At 39.7% G+C, this 18,520-nt stretch overlaps 1 protein-coding gene across 1 annotated transcript in view; it reads right to left on the bottom strand.

Annotated features, from left to right (window-relative positions):
- Window positions 1–1,278: 1,278 nt before the first annotated feature.
- The window catches only part of LOC309389924 (translocating chain-associated membrane protein 1-like 1), a 33,832-nt gene continuing 16,590 nt past the window's right edge, over window positions 1,279–18,520 (bottom strand). The window contains exons 2-11 of the mRNA XM_081948886.1: window positions 16,870–16,930; window positions 16,331–16,449; window positions 12,021–12,137; window positions 11,874–11,932; window positions 11,096–11,180; window positions 10,022–10,092; window positions 9,308–9,412; window positions 7,838–7,981; window positions 6,737–6,894; window positions 1,279–2,735 (exon numbers count right to left, since the gene is read on the bottom strand). Of these exons, the coding sequence (XP_081805012.1) occupies window positions 2,662–2,735; window positions 6,737–6,894; window positions 7,838–7,981; window positions 9,308–9,412; window positions 10,022–10,092; window positions 11,096–11,180; window positions 11,874–11,932; window positions 12,021–12,137; window positions 16,331–16,449; window positions 16,870–16,930 (993 nt within the window). The 3' untranslated portion in view covers window positions 1,279–2,661. The remainder of the gene's footprint in view (window positions 2,736–6,736; window positions 6,895–7,837; window positions 7,982–9,307; window positions 9,413–10,021; window positions 10,093–11,095; window positions 11,181–11,873; window positions 11,933–12,020; window positions 12,138–16,330; window positions 16,450–16,869; window positions 16,931–18,520) is intronic.

Here is an 18,520-nt window from a genome sequence, read left to right as displayed (position 1 = left end):
CTGTCTTATTTATTCTTCGCACTTCTAGACCGCCCCCTCTCCCAAAAAGGACTCGGGGCGGTCTTGACTTCCAACTAAATCATGAAGAGAACCACTTTTAACTTTTTATTAGTACTTTTGAGTGTCAAATATTATTAACTAGTATGTCAAATCTTAAAAAAACAATAGCTTGTTATAATTAAGGTATTATTTAGAATGGGGAATGTAACAGACATTCAGTCTGTGTCCATAGAAAATAGACATCTTTGGCACCTCTGCTATTTGTGCTCCCACTGATGAATCTATTAATATTATATTGTAAAATATTTATGGTACATAGTTATCTAAAAAAACAAAACCCCAAATCTGATGTCTAGAATACCCCCAGATTGCAATGTTAAGGCAATTCATTTTCTCTATGGCAATGTAGCCATGCTGGTTGTAGTTAGCAATCTAAAAATCTGAAAGTGCTAGAAAGAGAAAACCAGTCTACATATAGGTTGAGCTGGAAATATGGAAGTAATCATATTTTTGAATTGCAGCCCCAAAAATCTTTCACTTCACTTCCTATCCCTAATTTAACTGAGTAGAATTTTGTTAACATTATAGCAATGCCTGCCAAGGTGACTATCAGATTAATATGATATATAACAAATATAATTTTAATAGTAATGGCCTAAACTGCTACATCAGTCTTCTCTGATCTGATAACCTACCAATATTTAAAACTATATTCCCTAACATCCCCAGTTGATAGGGATGTTGAGAGTATTCCCAAAGATTCTAGTCTGTTGGTGAAGACTTCTCTATGATTTTTACAACAGCCTTTCCACAAAAGGCACCTCTCAGGTATTGTAGAACTATAACTCTCAAGATATCCCAGCTACCATAATAATAAATAAATAAAGTTGGTAAAAATTCTGGGAATTTCCTCATCTGGGAAATGAGCTCATAGGGATAATGCCAGGTTAATAATAGTCACTTGTAGAATTCATTTAGGTTTAAGCAACTATCAGAGTTTTGAAATTCTAACAAGCATAAAAAAATAATTAAATCTACATAGCCTTTATTCTTTGATTGGCAGCTGGTGCTACAAGATTTACAAACAGACAAGGTTCTAATTGTTTAATTGCGAATTATAAAGTAGCCATGGAGTTTGAACTCTAGTTTCAGAATTGCAGACTAATCCACAACTTTAACTAAATAAAGACTACTACTCCAGTTTTGAACAGATAACCTGAGAAAGCAGAAGAGAAAATCCTTAAATAGAAATTTGAAAAAGTATGACTTTTTGATCTAGAAGTGTATATTCATAATATAAAAAATCATGAACTCAATTCTATGAATCCAGTAGAACTTCAAACATTATTTTCTAACAGTAGGTCCAGTAAATCATGTGGTATGACATATAGGTATTTTAAAAATCCACTTTGAATAGTTTCCATGCCAGGTTGCAATGTCTACAGGTGTAGTAAAAGCAATTTCAAAAATGCTGTATAGTTTTAAATTCCAACCAATTGTTTATCTCAAGTACAAATCATTTTTCCAAAAGAAGGAAGAAAACCTGGTTTGCTTCAGATGTTCTGGACTTTAACTACTGTCATCCTTAACTAGCATGGTTAGTTCTGGAAGGCACCAGTTGGCCTACCCTTTTGAAAGAATTATAACAGGAGATTTTGGCACAAAAATGTCCTGTTAATTACTAAGTATGTGCACTTTAAGCTATTACAATAAGCATTCAAGGAAAGCTATTATTTGGTAATAAAAGCTTTTGGTATGATGCAGGATCAGACCAAATGGCAAAATTATATTGCAGGGCCTGGTCTTTCTAACATTGTTTTCTGACAAAAATGCAGGATTCATGAATGTTTTTTTAGAATCTAATGCTACAACCTGACATAATTTTCACACTAGGAAAATAATTTTAAACTGTTTTTCTGTTCAGCATATTAAAGATTAATTATATAAGTGTTTCATGGATCTCTAAATAAACCAGCACTTTTTAGCACCATATTGAAGAATCATGTTGTTTCAAATCTTTTTTACAAATACTTCACAATCCACTAATATAAAACCAGCTTTTGATATTAAAAAGGGTTCCATTCTTCACAATTCAGCATTAAATTATTTCATGATGGGAATTGTTTGAAAGCACATCATTGGATATACTAAACTGACATTTTTTTCAAATTACAGTATTAACTGATGTTCTAATGACAATTCAAACATTACCTTAACCAAATGGAGAGGTAATAAAAAAATAATTTGCCTTCTAACCTGAAAACGTGTATAGGAAATTTAGAAAAACAATTGCAAAATAAATCTAACTTTAATTCTAAAACTACATTTTACAAAATGAAATAAAAGTTCCAAATAAAAGACAACTCTGGTTTATTAGATTTCCCCCATGCTGTTCTATTAATATTGCAGCATTGTAATTAAAGGTCAGACTATAATAAAATAATCTATTTTCAAGATGATTGTATTAAATAAATGATTTTAAAATAATATTTTCATCATACGTTTGTTTTGATGAACATACACTTAAAAATGTATTATTTTAACCAATGTCCTTTAGCCCACATAGCCAAATAGAGTTGTTCTATGGTTAGTGTAATGCAGATTTTCTATTTAAGGTGAGAAAGTCTTCAATTAAATCAGTGTCCTCTTTATCTGTGCTCTTCACAAAAATTTTGATCTTCTTTTTCTAGGTGATATGCCCTCTTCAGATTTTATTGTTCCATTTACGAAGTTAGCTATAATATGAAAAAAAGATGAACAGTACATTAGGATTTGGGATAGGTGGCATTAATAGTTACATGTAATAAACATTTTTTTTTATTTCAGAAGTACAAGTTAGCAAATTGAACATATTTAACATATACAACATATTTAAGTTAGGAATGCTAATACATTTTGTGAATTATATCAAATAATGTTTTTTGTAGAGAGAATTGCTTCTACTTCATTTTGCTTCTATAACCTACTGCACACAAGGAGTAGAGTGAAGTCAGCCTTTTTATGTAATATTGAATAAGGTGTGGGCAATAATTAACAGGATGGGTCTCCTTTAGTGATCCAGGGGAGACATCGGAGGCGAGTCTTGAGGGACCATCCTGGGAGGAGTTTGACTCTGTTGCCGCCGAGGATATGGACAGGTTACGTGGACGACTGCGGGCCACCACGTTTATTAGACCCGTGTCCCTCCTGGCTTGTACTGGCAGCCTGGGAGGTTACACGAGGCTGGCTCCTGGGACTAGTGAACGCTTCGTTGAGCGAGGGGTCCTTGCCAGCCGTCTTGAAAGAGGCGGTGGTGAGGCCCCTGCTTAAGAAGCCTTCTCTGGACCCAGCAGAGCTAGCCAATTATCGTCCCGTCTCCAACCTTCCCTTCCTAGCGAAGGTTGTTGAGAGTGTGGTGGCGCAACAGTTTCCTCGACACCTGGAGGAAATTGATTATCTAGACCCGCGCCAGTCCGGTTTCCGGCCCGGTCACAGCACTGAGACGGCTTTGGTCGCGTTGGTGGATGATCTCTGGAGGGCGAAGGATGGGGGTTGCTCCTCCATCCTAGTCCTATTAGATCTCTCAGCGGCTTTCGATACCATCGACCATGGTATCCTACTGCGTCGGCTGGAGGGGATGGGGGTGAGGGGCACCGTACTGCGGTGGTTCTCCTCCTACCTCTCCGGTTGGATGCAATGTGTGTTGGCAGGGGAGCAGAGGTCGACCTTGAGGCCGCTCACATGCGGGGTGCCGCAGGGGTCGGTCCTCTCACCTCTCCTGTTCAACACATACATGAAACCGCTGGGTGAGATCATTCGAGGGTTCGGGGTTGAGTATCATCTGTATGCCTATGATACTCAGTTATACATCTCTACCCCGAATCACCCCAACGAAGCCGTCGAGGTGATGTCCCGGTGTCTGGAAGCCATCCGGGTCTGGATGGGAGACAACAGACTCAAGCTCAACCCATCCAAGACGGAGTGGCTATGGTTACCGGCGCCCTGCTTCAGCCAGTGGGTTCCATCCCTGGCCATTGGGGGTGAACAACTGCCCCCTGTGGATAGGGCGCGCAATTTGGGCGTCCTCCTAGATACCCGGCTGTCGCTGGATGACCATGTGACGGCCGTGGCTACGGGGGCATTCCACCAGGTTCGCCTGGTGCGCCAATTGCGCCCCCTACTGGAGCAGGACGCGCTTCGCACAGTCACTCATGCCCTGGTGACGTCCCGCCTTGATTACTGCAATGCTCTCTACATGGTTACTTGCAGGATCGTATTCTGCCCCATACATCCCTGCGACCAATTCGCTCGCACAGAGAGGGACTCCTCCAGGTGCCGTCCACCAGACAGTGTCGAGGGGTGGCGCCTAGGAGTAGAGCCTTCTCTGTGGCGGGCCCAGCCCTGTGGAATGACCTCCCTCCGGATATTAGGACGACGTCCGACCTCCGTTCCTTCAGAGTTAAGCTCAAGACCCACCTATTCCAAGTAGCTGGCCTGGCTCAACCATGATCCAACTATATCGCTCCTGACGGGTTTTTTATTAATGTAATTCAATAGAATTTATTTATCAGGGTTTTTAAATATTGTGACTTTTTAATTGTTTTAATTGTTAATTGTTTAATTGTTTTTTAGCTATTAGCCTACCTCCTCCTTGTATACGTTTTGTATACGTTTTATATACGTCCTTGTTATATGTATGTCCTGTCCAGATTTGTATTGTATTGTATTGTACTTTGTATTTTATTTGTTTTATTGTACGCCGCCCCGAGTCCTTCGGGAGAGGGCGCGGCTTAGAAATAAATATTCTATATTCTATTCTATTCTATGGGGCTCTCCTTGAGATGCACCCGAAGGCTGCAGCTGGTCCAGAATGCAGCCGCACGGACAATTATGGGGAGTACTAGGTACTCCCATATAACACCGCTCCTGCGCGAGCTGCACTGGCTACCTGTGGCTTTTCGGGTGCGTTTCAAGGTGTTGATTATCACCTTTAAAGCGCTCCATGGCTCAGGACCTAGTTATTTGCGGGATCGCATCCTACCCCACACATCCCTGCGACCAATTCGCTCCCACAGAGAGGGACTCCTCCGGGTACCATCCGCTAAGCAATGCCGGTGGGGGTGCCCAAGAGTAGGGCCTTCTCTGTGATGGGCCCAACCCTCTGGAACGACCTCCCCCCCGATATTAGAATTACTGCTGATCTCCGCTCCTTCCGTAAGAAACTCAAGACCCACCTGTTCCAATTAGCTGGCCTGGCCCAATCGCAATCATACTTATAATCTAATCCTGACCTTCCTGGCCGGCATTTTAAATTTTTTAATTCTGGGGTATTTTAATTGGTTTTAATTGGTTTTAATCATCAGTTAGTTCATGACTATTGTACAGACTGTGTGTTCAATTTGTTTTGTCTGGGGTTTTGTATTTTTGTTGTCTATTGTATATTTTATTTCTGTCTGTACACTGCTCCGAGTCCCTTCGAGGAGAGGGGGCAGTTTATAAATTTAATAAACTGAAACTGAAACAGGATGAGGAGTACCTAAATAATCTGAAAGGGTTGCTTTTTCTGAATCGGTATGCAACTGCACATAATTAGTAAATCTGCATACAAATTTGTAGAAAGATGTCATATTCCATTGAGGTGGCGCAGTGGTTAGAATGCAGTACTGCAGGCTAGTTTTGCTGACTACCGGCAGTTTGATTCTCACCAGCTCAAGTTTGACTCAGCCTTCCCTCCTCTTGAGGTTGGTAAAATGAGGACCCAGATTGGTGGGGGCAATAAAGGACTGTGAGTTGATATGTAAGTCTAAACGCTATTGCTATTTTTTATGCCTTTCCTGTATAATTGGGCAGAGTTGCCATGCTTCAGATCCCATCCAATAAATAGTGGTATGAAATGGGAAATGGGAATCATGCCTTTCTATTGTAGTCTCCCCGCTGAAGGAACATTCACCCAGAGATCTGTTTCAAACCGGTCTGAAAAAGCCCTTAAAATATGGCTTTTCCCCAAGTCTTAAGTTAGACAGTGTTGTCAGTCCAATGTACAGTATTGTTTTAGAATTAGTGCCTGTCTTCTGGCCTGCTTTTTTTTGCTTATAATTTTAGTACTTTTAACATTGTACGCTGCACAGAGCCTTAAAAATTAGTACAGGTAGTCCTCACTTAACAACTGCCTAGTTTAGCAATTGTTCAAAGTTACTACTATACTAAAAAAGTAACTTTGTGAATGGTCCTTCTACTTCTGCAGTATAACCAGTCACACAATCAAGATTTGGGCAATTTGAAGCTGTTGGGTGCTCATTAGTGTTGCACCATTCCATGGTCACATGAGTATCGTTTGTGTGCTTTACAATCATCTTGTGACTAGCAGAGTCAATTGAGAAGGCAGTAGAAATAGCAAGTCACACTTAGGTCTTGCTTAATGACCGCAGATGAGAAGCTTGACAAGCATGGTGAAAGTGAGGTCATAAGCCTGTTGCAGCCATATGATATCTTACTATTACATTACTTAGTAGCAGACTTCTTAATCCCAAATGTGGTTGTTAAACAACGACTATCTGTAAATAAATATTTAATTCTGAATTATATAAAAATCCTGTCAACTTTTGGTCATTTAGAGATAACAGTAACATTCTATGCCGTAAGACTCCATCCAATGTTAAACAAGAAAATCAAGTGGTGTTATTTAACTAGCAACTGTCACTCTAATAATGTACATTTGTGGTTTTGATACTGGTATAAATGTGAGGACTATACTTACATCTGCAGGACTCTTTTTTTGTAGACTTAATTTTTGTATTTGTTTTTTTCTTTGGAATTTGATTCTGTGCATGTTCTCTCCATTTCTTTAATTGGAAATTGATGAATTTCCACATCATCCAAGCCTGAGTCAAACAAATTGCAGCCAGACAGCTAATTCTAATTAGTTTAACATAAAACAGAGTTACAGAGTTAGAATAATAGGGTTATGATGATTTTTGAGATCTTCTCTAAAGATGGACCATTCAAAAAATAAAATAAAGTTACACATACAATCCAAATGCTTTCTTCTCAGTAGGCTAGCACATACTATATGCCTTTAAATAGTAGACGTTCCTAGATAATATATGTTTAAGATCATGGCTATTAGATATGATAGTTGAAAACTGAATTTTGCATCAATATTGTTCCAATCTGCATGCGCTGTATCAAATAGCTGAAAATTTCTTTTCCAATAATCATTTTGACAATTAGATCATTTTATTTATAAAACTCTATTGAGCAGCTGGCATATGAATATATGTATTTGAATGCATTTGAGAACCAGTTTGGTCTAGGGATTAAGGTACCAGGTTAGAAACCAAGGAGGCTTTGAATTTTAATTCTGATTTAGGCACAAAGCCAGTTAGATGATTTTAAAAATCAGCCGCTCTCTCTCAGCCTTAGGAAGAAGGCAATGGCAAATCACTTCTGAAAATGTTGCCAAGAAAACTACAGAGATTGCAGTTAGACTGTTCTCAGTAATCAAAACTGATTAGAAGGCATCCTTCCCGCCCTCAAAAAAGTTATGTATTGGAAAAAATAGAAGCTAGCTATGAACTTTACAGTGGTACCTTGCTTGCTATTTGGCAGACAAAGAGCTGATATTACATATGTTACAAAGAATATAGTAATGCCCTATGATTGTTTAATATGACCAACATTATGAAGATAGATTGCAGAAAAGTTTCTGAGTTAGGTTACATGTTATCTACCAAAATAAATGGTAGTTTAAATAATAATAAGAATACAGAGATACTATTTTTCCTAGCCACAATTTTCTATTTTTGGATCTGTGGACATAAAGAATATTCTAAAATAGCTATTCCAGAAAAACTTATACCTAATTGTGAGTATATTGAAGTTTCCTTCTGCTACAGAAAAGCCAGGATTTTCTGCTTTTGTGAGACCAAATCCAAAGGTGAGAACTGACAAAGTCAGGGTCAAAAGACGAGCCATTAGAAATAAAAGTGCCCAAAGGGTAAATCTGAAAAGAAAAATGAAATTATTTCACTATCAGTTGCTTTATGTCACTAAATAATATGAGCACAGCTGTATCATGGGCTGTGACCAATAAAAAAAAACCTTAGACTTTTGCTGGACATTGTAAGAACATATCCATGACATCAGGCATTATAATGGAAAACATTACTTTGAAAACAGTAACTATCTCATAGAATAAAAACCAAAGAAGAAAGAAAATCACTTTAAAGGCATAAGACAATTAAATAGTGATTCAAATCTTAATTTTAGTTGAACAAAGGCACTCTTAATAATCAAATATGTTTTTAGCTAATGAGAAATCTAGATCTGTAAAGAATTTCTGCAAAATCAGTATGCTTGTATGAAGTTTTCAGGAAGGCAGTGCTTTTTAAGCACATTTTTAAAAAATCAAACGGAAAAGGAAAAACTCTTCATTTTTGTTATTCTCTGTTTTGAATTTTGGGATTGCATATTATACTTGAAGCTACAACCCTTAAAAAAACCACTTGCATAGGAATATGCGCACTGAAAATGTCTTACATTAGCAAAACTGCTTATTAATGAAATATTAAAAAGGATTAAGTAGTTAATACATAATTGTTCAATAGGGCATAAAGCTAAGTTTGGAGAAAAAAACTAGAAATTCCATTGAAAAGGATGTGTGGATGATAAGTAGAGATCAGTTTTAGTTATTTGTTCTAAGTCATGTGTCAGGGTTCCAAATAGCTTCCAAAAGTAAATCAGAGTCCAAGGCAAAGTATTGTGCAAAGTTCCAATTTATTAGGAGAGCCATGTTGGCACATCTGGGAAAACCTGAATCTGAAGACCTCCTGGTTTTACCACCCAGTTGAAAGTTCAAGATCTTGCCCCTACACCCACAAGTCCATCACATAATTCAAATCTTCCACTGTCATGCTGGCAGCTTCTACCCATCCAGTTCCGGTCAGGTGCAGAAACAAAGGATGGCCTTGGTTTTCTAGAAAGAATTTTGTTATGGCTACATATCATCTAACTCCGTACAAATCCCCCCTCCCATTTCCCCACAATAGAAAATGAATAATACAAAGTGTGGCAGGCTTGAGATCCATAAGAAAATATGACTGCAGGCCTGATATGATCTTTCTTGGTGATATACGAAAAGCAAGACGTTTAAGATCAATGTTAAACAAGACAAGTTTTTCAAGTAACCTGGTTCTAAAATCTTTTTCATTTTTGCAAATATAGTAAAAGAAATAATAACTCACAGACAGTAGAGAACCAAGAAAACTGTAAAAAAGGAAACTAAATTAATTATCTGACAGTAACAGGAAAATTTTAAAAACAAGATTACCCTTTCTGTTTATGCTCATCACTGAAGTAGAAAAGACGTGAAGCGTGAAAAATGAGCTCTACAAGATAATGAGGTACCAGCAGAATTAGACCCAAGCGCTGAAGGCTGAAACAGTAAAAATAAATATTTCATTCTGAATATTATTCATTCATTAACAAAGTTCAACAACAATGAATTAGGTTCAGTGTATCTTACATATCAGACAGAGGATTAGATGTGCTATCAGGATGAGCATTCTATGGAAACCATGATCAAATCTGATAGCAGATTAACCATGACACAAAAATACTGAATGATTTTTCTTAATAGAATATAATATTGACAAATAGCTAGTTTTCAAGTTATGACCGCAATTGAAACTAGAATTTTGGTGCTAAGTAAGTTGGTTGTTAAGTGAGTCACATCCAATTTTACAACTTTTTTTGTAAAAAAGCAAATCTGTTTTTACTTTGTTAAGCAAATTTGGTTGTCAATTGCCCAAATATTGATCACATGATTGTGGGGTTGCTGTGACAGTCGTAAGTGTGAGGAACAGTTATCAGTCACTGTTTTGAGCACCATTGTAACTTTGAATAGTCACTAAACTTATGGTCACTAAGCTTATAATTGTAAGTTGAAGACTACTGGTAATATATTGAACAGTATTTTGGACACTATAAAAGACAATCCTTAATGGAGGTCTAGAAACATGATAAATAATAAATAAATACTTACTTCAAGATATAGGCACCAGATATATGGACAGTATAAAGACAAATATAGTGCAACTGTCTTGGAATATCTTCCTAGAAATATGAAATGGAAAAGACAAACATGTTACAAAATAAAAGCAAAGATTTTACTATGAATTGTGTTAGTTTTCCTTTTCTCTATGGTTTGCATTGTAATAATTTATGTTTTTCAAAAGCAATATTAACAAGGACATAAATAAATTGAAAGCCAAAATAACCTATTGCATTACCTCCCCTACCCAACAATATATTCTTGTATAGTATGAATCTCTTACCAAGTTGAGGGAAGTACTTTTCTCTCCATTATTTTTTCTTCTCCTTATTTAGAATATCATCCTATATCCAGGATGGCGAACCTATGGCACGCGTGCCACAGGTGGCACGCGGAACCATTTGTCAGGGACGCGAGGCGTTGGCCAGCTGAGTTCAGTCTTTTTTAAAGCCATTTTTAGTCCTCCCCAGGCTGCAGAGGCTTTATAGGAGCTTGGGGAGGGTGAAAAAAGCCTCCCCCGGAGGCCCTCCGGAGGCTTCATCAGCTTCCTTGAAGCCTCTGGAGCGCAAAAAACTGGCCCTATGGGCAAATCGGAAGTTTGGGAAGGGACTTCTGGTTTGCTCGGAGGATCGTTTTAAGTGCTCCTTAGGCTTCAGGGAAGCCTCCTGAAGGTCCCTGAAGCCTCCGGAGTGCTCAAAATGACCCTCCGAGCAAACCGGAAGTCATTCCCGGTTTGCTCGTAGGGTCTTTTTTTGCCCTCCGGAGGCTTTAGGGAAGCCTCCTGAAGGTCCCTGAAGCCTCCGGGGGGGGGGGAGCCTTTTTTCACCCTCCCCAGGCTCCTATAAAGCCTCTGAAGCCTGGGGAGGATGCAAGAAATGGGGGGTTGCGCCTGTAGTGCGCACATGCTCGTGCATTGCATTATGGGTGTGGCATGCCCGCACACGACCCCCCTGCGCTCCCCCCACTTATGGCACGGGAGCCAAAAAAGGTTCGCCATCGCTATATTATTATAAATGAAAGTAAATAAAAGAAATATAATGCCTGAATTAAAGTTACAATTTATACCTTTCTTATCTTTTGGAAATACAGTTCTGGAAGTGAATGGAACCAATAGGCAATTTGGCAAATATAGAAGAATTTAACCTGAAAACTAAAAAGAAAAGTATATATATAAAAGACGTATACATAACATTCAATAATTAGGAGAATTCTCTAAATCATGAGAGTTAGAAGTCATGAACCCATTTTGTTAAGTAGGCCAAAATAGTTGCCTGTAGTTGAAACTTACACATAATTTTAATAAATAAATATACATGCCAAAGGGGCAAAAGCTGGATATTATCAATGAAGATCTTGGTTTAAAGGAAGGCTGACTGAAAATTAAATACATTTTCAAGTCAAGTATGATTAATAATTTAATCAAATTTTAAATCAATACATATTACATTATTTTATAAAACTATCATGAACCTATATTCAGATAATCTTAAATGTTTTAAGATTCATGTTAAAGAAAGTGAAACTAAAATAATTTAAATTATTGGAACCTTAAACCTTACCCTTTTGAAAAGTTGTCTAAACTGAAAACAATATGTTTGAGGAAGAGGACAATGAAAAGGCAAGATTAAATAGCAATGTAAGGAAGAAATAGTACTAATTAACACTTTGTAGAATTCACTGTCTAAAAACATTCATATCCTAATATAAATGTTTTAAAAATAGTTTCTTAACAATTGGTTCATAGATCTGTCCATGTTCGTCTCTAATGCTCAGATGCCTGGGAAATTTGAACAAGGAAGCAAAATGCTTAGTACAAATAAAAGAACAAAATAAAAAAGCTTACAACATATGAGAATGAGGGTAATCCTTCCATAACAAAGTTGGATTTGTTGTAAATTCTTCCTAAAGAGAAAAATATACGGTTAAAGGAGTTGATATATTTTAGGCAAATGTTCATTTAAATTAATTTTCAAAAAGATGACTTACTTACTGCAGACAAAATACTTGCTCCCCACACAAACGAAAACAAGTAGAAAAAGGCTAGTTGTCCTGATTCATTGAATTTGCTATGTTTTGTTTTTGACAAATGGAGACGTCTATTAATTTTCTAGGGAAAATATAACAAACACCAGAAGTATTAATTTAATCAGGTTCAATTTTTTTCTAGTGAATATGTTAGCCTCGCCAAGAATGCTAGATTATCTCTAGTTCAACATTTATATTCCAATACTACAAAATGCTAAGTTGGACTTTTCCCTTCATTTTTCGTATTAGGTAAGTGAAGATTAAAGTGTCACCGACATATTCTAATAGTTGATGGATCAGCTCTATGTACAAAGCAAATCAACATTTTTGGATCTTAATTGAGACATCGGTTTTGTATCTCTATACCAGTGACGTGCGGTGACGTTTATGACTGGTGAGGCTGGTGACGTCATCAAACCACGTGGTTGCTCCGATCGCACGGGCGCAGCCCAAACAAAGAAGTTTCTTCAGCTCCAGCCTCAATCAGCGCAGCCGCGGTCCCCTTCATCTTGCCTCAGGAAGGAGGGGAATGGGACCATGTGTGCAGGGGAAGGGGATCGCGGCTCTGCTAATCTGAGGCTGTGCGCTGAGGAGCCGCCTGCACACGTGGTCCCATTCCCCTTGCAAGGATCCCGGGCTCGCCCAATGCAAAAAATGCCTAGGTACCGTGTTTCCCCGAAAATACAACCTGTCCCGCGCTCACTGACCTAGCGTTATCCTGAAAGCGCCAAGTTAAAGGAGCCGGGGGTGGGGGGACCGCTCACGTTGCTTGCCGCCTTTGGTATACCGCTAGGTTGGGGAGTGGCGTTCTGTCCGGCCAGAGGGGAGAGTTGACGGGCGGCTGCTCTTTTGTGAACTGGCTCCCGAAGAGCTGGGCACAGCAGCAGCCGCCCAGCAAATCCCCTCTCCAGCTGGGAAAAGCGCCATTCACTGACCTCAGCAGCCGCCCGGCAAATCCCCTCTCCAGCCGGGAAAAGCGCCATTCACTGACCTCAGCAGCCGCCCGGCAAATCCCCTCTCCAGCCGGGAAAAGCACCATTCACTGACCTAGGGGGTACCAAGCCCTTGCGCAGCTCTCCCAGGCCACCGCTGCTGGCTCCTGCTGCCCGCCGCTGGCTGCTGCTGCCCGCCGCCGCCCCGCTCCGCGCATAACTTCCAAACTCCAAAACTTCCAGCATCGGCCGCTCTAGGAGTGCTCTCTATGGTGGGCCGGCTGCCGGACAGAGAGTTTTCCGGACAGAGTCTTCCAGCAGCCGGCCCACCATAGAGAGCACTCCTAGAGCGGCCGATGCTGGAAGTTTTGGAGTTTGGAAGTTATGCGCGGAGCGGAGCGGGGCGGCGGTGGGCAGCAGCAGCCAGCGGCGGTAGCCTGGGAGAGCTGCGCAAGGGCTTGGTACCCCCTAGGTCAGTGAATGGCTCTGCTAATGAGGCTGTGCGCTGAGGATGCTGGAAGTTTTGGAGTTTGGAAGTTATGCGCGGAGCGGAGCGGGGCGGCGTCGGGCAGCAGCAGCCAGCGGTGGGCAGCAGGAGCCAGCAGCGGTGGCCTAGGAGAGCTGCGCAAGGGCTTGGTACCCCCTAGGTCAGTGAATGGCTCTGCTAATCTGAGGCTGTGCGCTGAGGATACTGGAAGTTTTGGAGTTTGGAAGTTATGCGCGGAGCGGAGCGGCGGCGGGCAGCAGCAGCCAGCGGCGGGCAGCAGGAGCCAGCAGCGGGCAGCAGGAGCCAGCAGCGGTGGCCTGGGAGAGCTGCGCAAGGGCTTGGTACCCCCTAGGTCAGTGAATGGCTCTGCTAATCTGAGGCTGTGCGCTGAGGATGCTGGAAGTTTTGGAGTTTGGAAGTTATGCGCGGAGCGGGGCGGCGGCGGGCAGCAACAGCCAGCGGCGGGCAGCAGGAGCCAGCAGCGGTGGCCTGGGAGAGCTGCGCAAGGGCTTGGTACCCCCTAGGTCAGTGAATGGCGCTTTTCCCGGCTGGAGAGGGGATTTGCTGGGCGGCTGCTGAGGTCAGTGAATGGCGCTTTTCCTGGCTGGAGAGGGGATTTGCCGGGCGGCTGCTGCTGTGCCTGGCTCTTCGGGAGCCAGTTCACAAGAGAGCAGCCGCCCGTCAACTCTCCCCTCTGGCCGGACAGAACGGCATTCCCCAACCTAGCGGTATACCAAAGGCGGCAAGCAACGTGAGCGGTCCCCCCACCCCCAGCTCCTGTAACTTGGCGCTTTCGGGATAACGCTATGTCAGTGAGCGCGGGACAGGTTGTATTTTCGGGGAAACACGGTACCTAGGCATTTTTTGCATCGGGCGAGCCCGGGATCCTTGCAAGGGGAATGGGACCACATGTGCAGGCGGCTCCTCAGCGCACAGCCTCAGATTAGCAGAGCCGCGATCCCCTTCCCCTGCACACGTGGTCCCATTCCCCTCCTTCCTGAGGCAAGATGAAGGGGACCGCGGCTGCGCTGATTGAGGCTGGAGCTGAGGAGCCTCCTGCACACGTCCCATTCCCCTTGCAAGGATCCTGGGCTCGCCCGATGTAAAAAATGGCGAGATCGGCACACTTGGGGTTGCTGCTGAGATGTCCAGGGAGGCTAAAGCAAGCCGCGCGCCTCTCCCAGCCACTTTCACGGCTTCCTGGAGTAATTGTTTTTATATTTTCATGATGAGAGCGGTGAGGCTCTGCCTCCCCTGACTGCACGTCACTTCTCTATACTATGCTTTCACATCATCTTTCTTAGTGGATCACATTTTACATACTGGAACATACTAGTCTCTGAAGCACAATCTGAAATCAGTTTTAGTCTTAGTTTGTGTGTGTTCATATAAGCATATTTTCTACTCCCGAACATTTTCATCTGGGATATGACAAAGGAAGGGGAGGAAATGGTAGTACAAGTTTGGAATGCACAATTACTGTATCTCTACATATCATAAATTGAGATATATATCTCTAAACCAAATCTACTGACCAATACAAAACAAATATAAGGCAACTGTTGCCTTTGTTCTAGAGTAGAGGATAGGAAGACAAGACAGAAAGTGAAGTTTCTAAGGAATCTTTCAGTGGTTTATTTATGATTAAGTTCCTGATTGCATACTGCAATGCAGGGTCACAGAACAAGCACTGTAATTTTATCCTAGGGTAAAGAGATATGAATCATGTCCAGATTTTTATATTAAACTCATTGCTTGAGGTTTTATTTTTCATAATTGAATAATGGCTGTTTTTCAGCCATGCCATGTTTTAATAACAATGATTAAAAATAACAAATACAATTTTAAAACTTTTAATGTATAGGACTCACACCTTTTTATACTTAAAATAAAAACAGCAACAAAAAAGAAAAAAGAAACAAAGCAGAGTTTAAGATTTTAAAATAATATTTAATAGGGAAATAATGAAATTACATTTATCAGCAGACTGCCAAGTTAAACTTGAATTTTGACTTACTGAAGAAATAAGGAATCCATTCATTGATGGATATAATTTGTATTCATTTCACAATGAATTCATAGTGTGGTTTATAATTTTTTAATGAAGTTGTCACAGAAATCATATTATTCTATAAACCAGTAAAATTTGATTAGGGATTCAATACATTAAAAGCTGCCCATCTTGCCCACATGCCCATTTTCAGAGAAATGCCTGCCATTAATACTATCTGTTCCAAAAAGCAAAAGCTGAAGTGATAATGGCAGGCAATATTTTTGATAGGTAAATATAAAGGGCAACATCTTTACTTTTTTGCCTTCTGGTAAATTTTGAATGCCACTTTGTGAAAATGTGCATAACATGCTTTCAAAATTCATACTAGCCCATTTACTTTTAGGGGGAAAAAAACACAATCCAGGGCAATTAATTTATAATCTGCAGGTAAACTGTTCATTCTAAAGAAATATTCTTTTGTAATGTAGATAAATGGTTGATAATCTGGGATATGTTCATTAGATATTATTAAACTTTTATAAATATAAATTATGAAATTTATTTCCTACCTTTATTTTACATAATTCAAGGCACTGTTACATAATGCTCAAGCTTCTATATGTCCAGAGTTGAACTGAAGGTAAGGGATTTGTCCAAAGTTATTCAGCCAACTTTCATGCCAAAGAGAGGACTAGCTCTTATGATATCTCAATTTTCAGTCCAATACTGTAACTACTATACCAAAAGGCATCTTGTATGTTTCATTCCAATAGTAGAGCATAATATTTAATAAACGTATCTTGAAGAACTTGGAACTGAAATGATTTCACATATTCACATTTATCTAATAATTGTAAACTTACATCTAGTATATATTCCTGAATCACTGCATGCAGAATAATGGCTATAAGCATGTAGAAGAAGATGGTGGCCATGTCCTTTGGACCATACTCATAGAAATGAACTGGGTCAGATCCATCATCTGAAATCCACAATATCTTATTATTAATAACAGTACAGGCTATATTTAGAATCTTATTATACATCAGGAGAACATGCAAATTTTCAACAGTGTTACTTATATCTCTGCAATAAATTCTGCTTTAAAATCTACAAGATCATGTTGTATATTCTTTAATATGTTTTTATAATGTATTTAATTATTTGGAGAAAAACAGCACAACACATTTTATAATAATAATGCAGAGAATCAGGCTATACAGTAGCATTTAGACAAAATCATTTAACCCTACCAATAACCTGGCACACCTACACATGCACATTTATACACTTGGAGGTGAGTAATCCATCTAAGAGAGTATCTGAGTAAATATGTAGAAGACTGTATTGAAAAATATTTTTAAAAATGAAAATCATAGAATGAATTATATTTTATATTTACCTATGTTGTATGTAACATTGTATTGTACAGTTATAAACATGATGGCATATTTGGATGTAACCTGAAATTTAAAACAGAGGAAAAAAAGTTACCTAGTTCTATGCTGTACACTTGTTCTAAAGTTGCTATTAAAATTTATATTTATTATTACTGTTGCAACTATTTAATTTTCATTGTTGTAGAATTTCTCCCAGCATTGTTGAAATCTTTTATAGACTAACAAAACTGCCAATTTAAGAACTGAGCAAGACTGGAGATGACCCTTTTGACTACTAACGTATCTGAGACACACAGATTTTGAAAACTTTGAAAAGTATAATTATCAAGACTAATAACACAAATTGTTGCATTTTGTCCCTTGTTTATTAATTAAGCAATACTGAATCACAATACAGTATTGATATAATAAAATCCACTATAAAATAAATACAAAGTAATCAAGAAACACATACAACATATTAGGATACATAAAGCTGTTCAGTAAAATATTCAAATAAGATAACCTTGACAATTAATGTATTTTTCGGACTACAAAACGCACCTGAGTATAAGACACGCCAAGATTTTGAAGAGGTCAACAAGAAAAAAAGTTTTTGCCCTTCCCGGCCACCAGGAGCATTCTATAGGCCTCCCAAACCTTCTGTGTGTCCTGTTTTTTGCAAAACCAGCATGCAAAGAGGGTTTGGGAGGCCTGCAGATTACTTCTTGGGGCTGGAGAGAGCAAAAACGGCACTCCTGTGGGGATTGGGAAGCCAAAAACGGGGTCCCCAGAAGACTTGGGAGGCCTGCAGTATGCTCCCAAGGGAGGGCAAAAATGCCATTTTTGTAAAAAAAACGAGTGAGTCTTTCACCTCCAAACACCCACCCACCCCACATTGTGTTTTTGCCCTCCCCAGCAGCACCTTTGACAAAAAACCAGCTGTTTTGGCAAAAACGGGACATGCGGGAGCGGTGTTTCCGGAGGCCAAAAATGGCTGTATTCGGTGTATAAAATGCACCAACATTTCCACCCTCTTTTAGGGAGGAAAAAATGTGCCGTATACTCCAAAAAGTATGGTAACTTCAAAATGATCTAAGTAAGAAGTTCTCTGATGAATGACTTTAGCTATAAACCTGGCAGTCTTTTTGACTGCCTATCCATGTGTATCTTGAAAGAAGTAAGGCAGCCTGTTGATGGGGTCTGAATAAGTTATCCTATTGATTAGTGGCTCTAAATGAGGTCCCTTGGCTGAGTTATATATTGTATTTTTCGGAGTATAAGACGCATCAAGGTTTTGAAGATGCAAATTTAAAAAAAGTATGTAGGTAGACAGAGGGATAGAAAAGGAGAGTAGGTAGGTAAGGAGAGAGAAAGAGTAGGTAGGTAGATAGAGGGATAGAGAGAGAGAAAGAGAGAGAAATACAGTAGGTAGGTAGGGAGAGAGAGAGAAATACAGTAGGTAGGGAGAGAGAGAGAGAGTAGGTAGGTAGGTAGGTGTTTCCAGGTGTATTTATCCATGTGATGGAGAAGGAAATTGCTGACAACCTGCAGCACCTAAGACTTGTTTCTGCTGGCACAGCACTTGATCAATGTAATTCCCATCAATCACTCTAACTAAAGAGCTTTCCGAAAGGGGAAAAAAAGTTTTTGCACTCTGCAAACCTCCCCAAA

The sequence above is a fragment of the Natrix helvetica genome (assembly GCF_964273705.1).
Source record: "Natrix helvetica genome assembly, chromosome: 3".
NCBI classification, from domain to species: Eukaryota; Metazoa; Chordata; class Lepidosauria; order Squamata; family Natricidae; genus Natrix; species Natrix helvetica.
The sequence above is the reverse complement of the archived record's forward strand: the minus strand, read 5'-3'. Positions and strand labels throughout refer to the sequence as shown.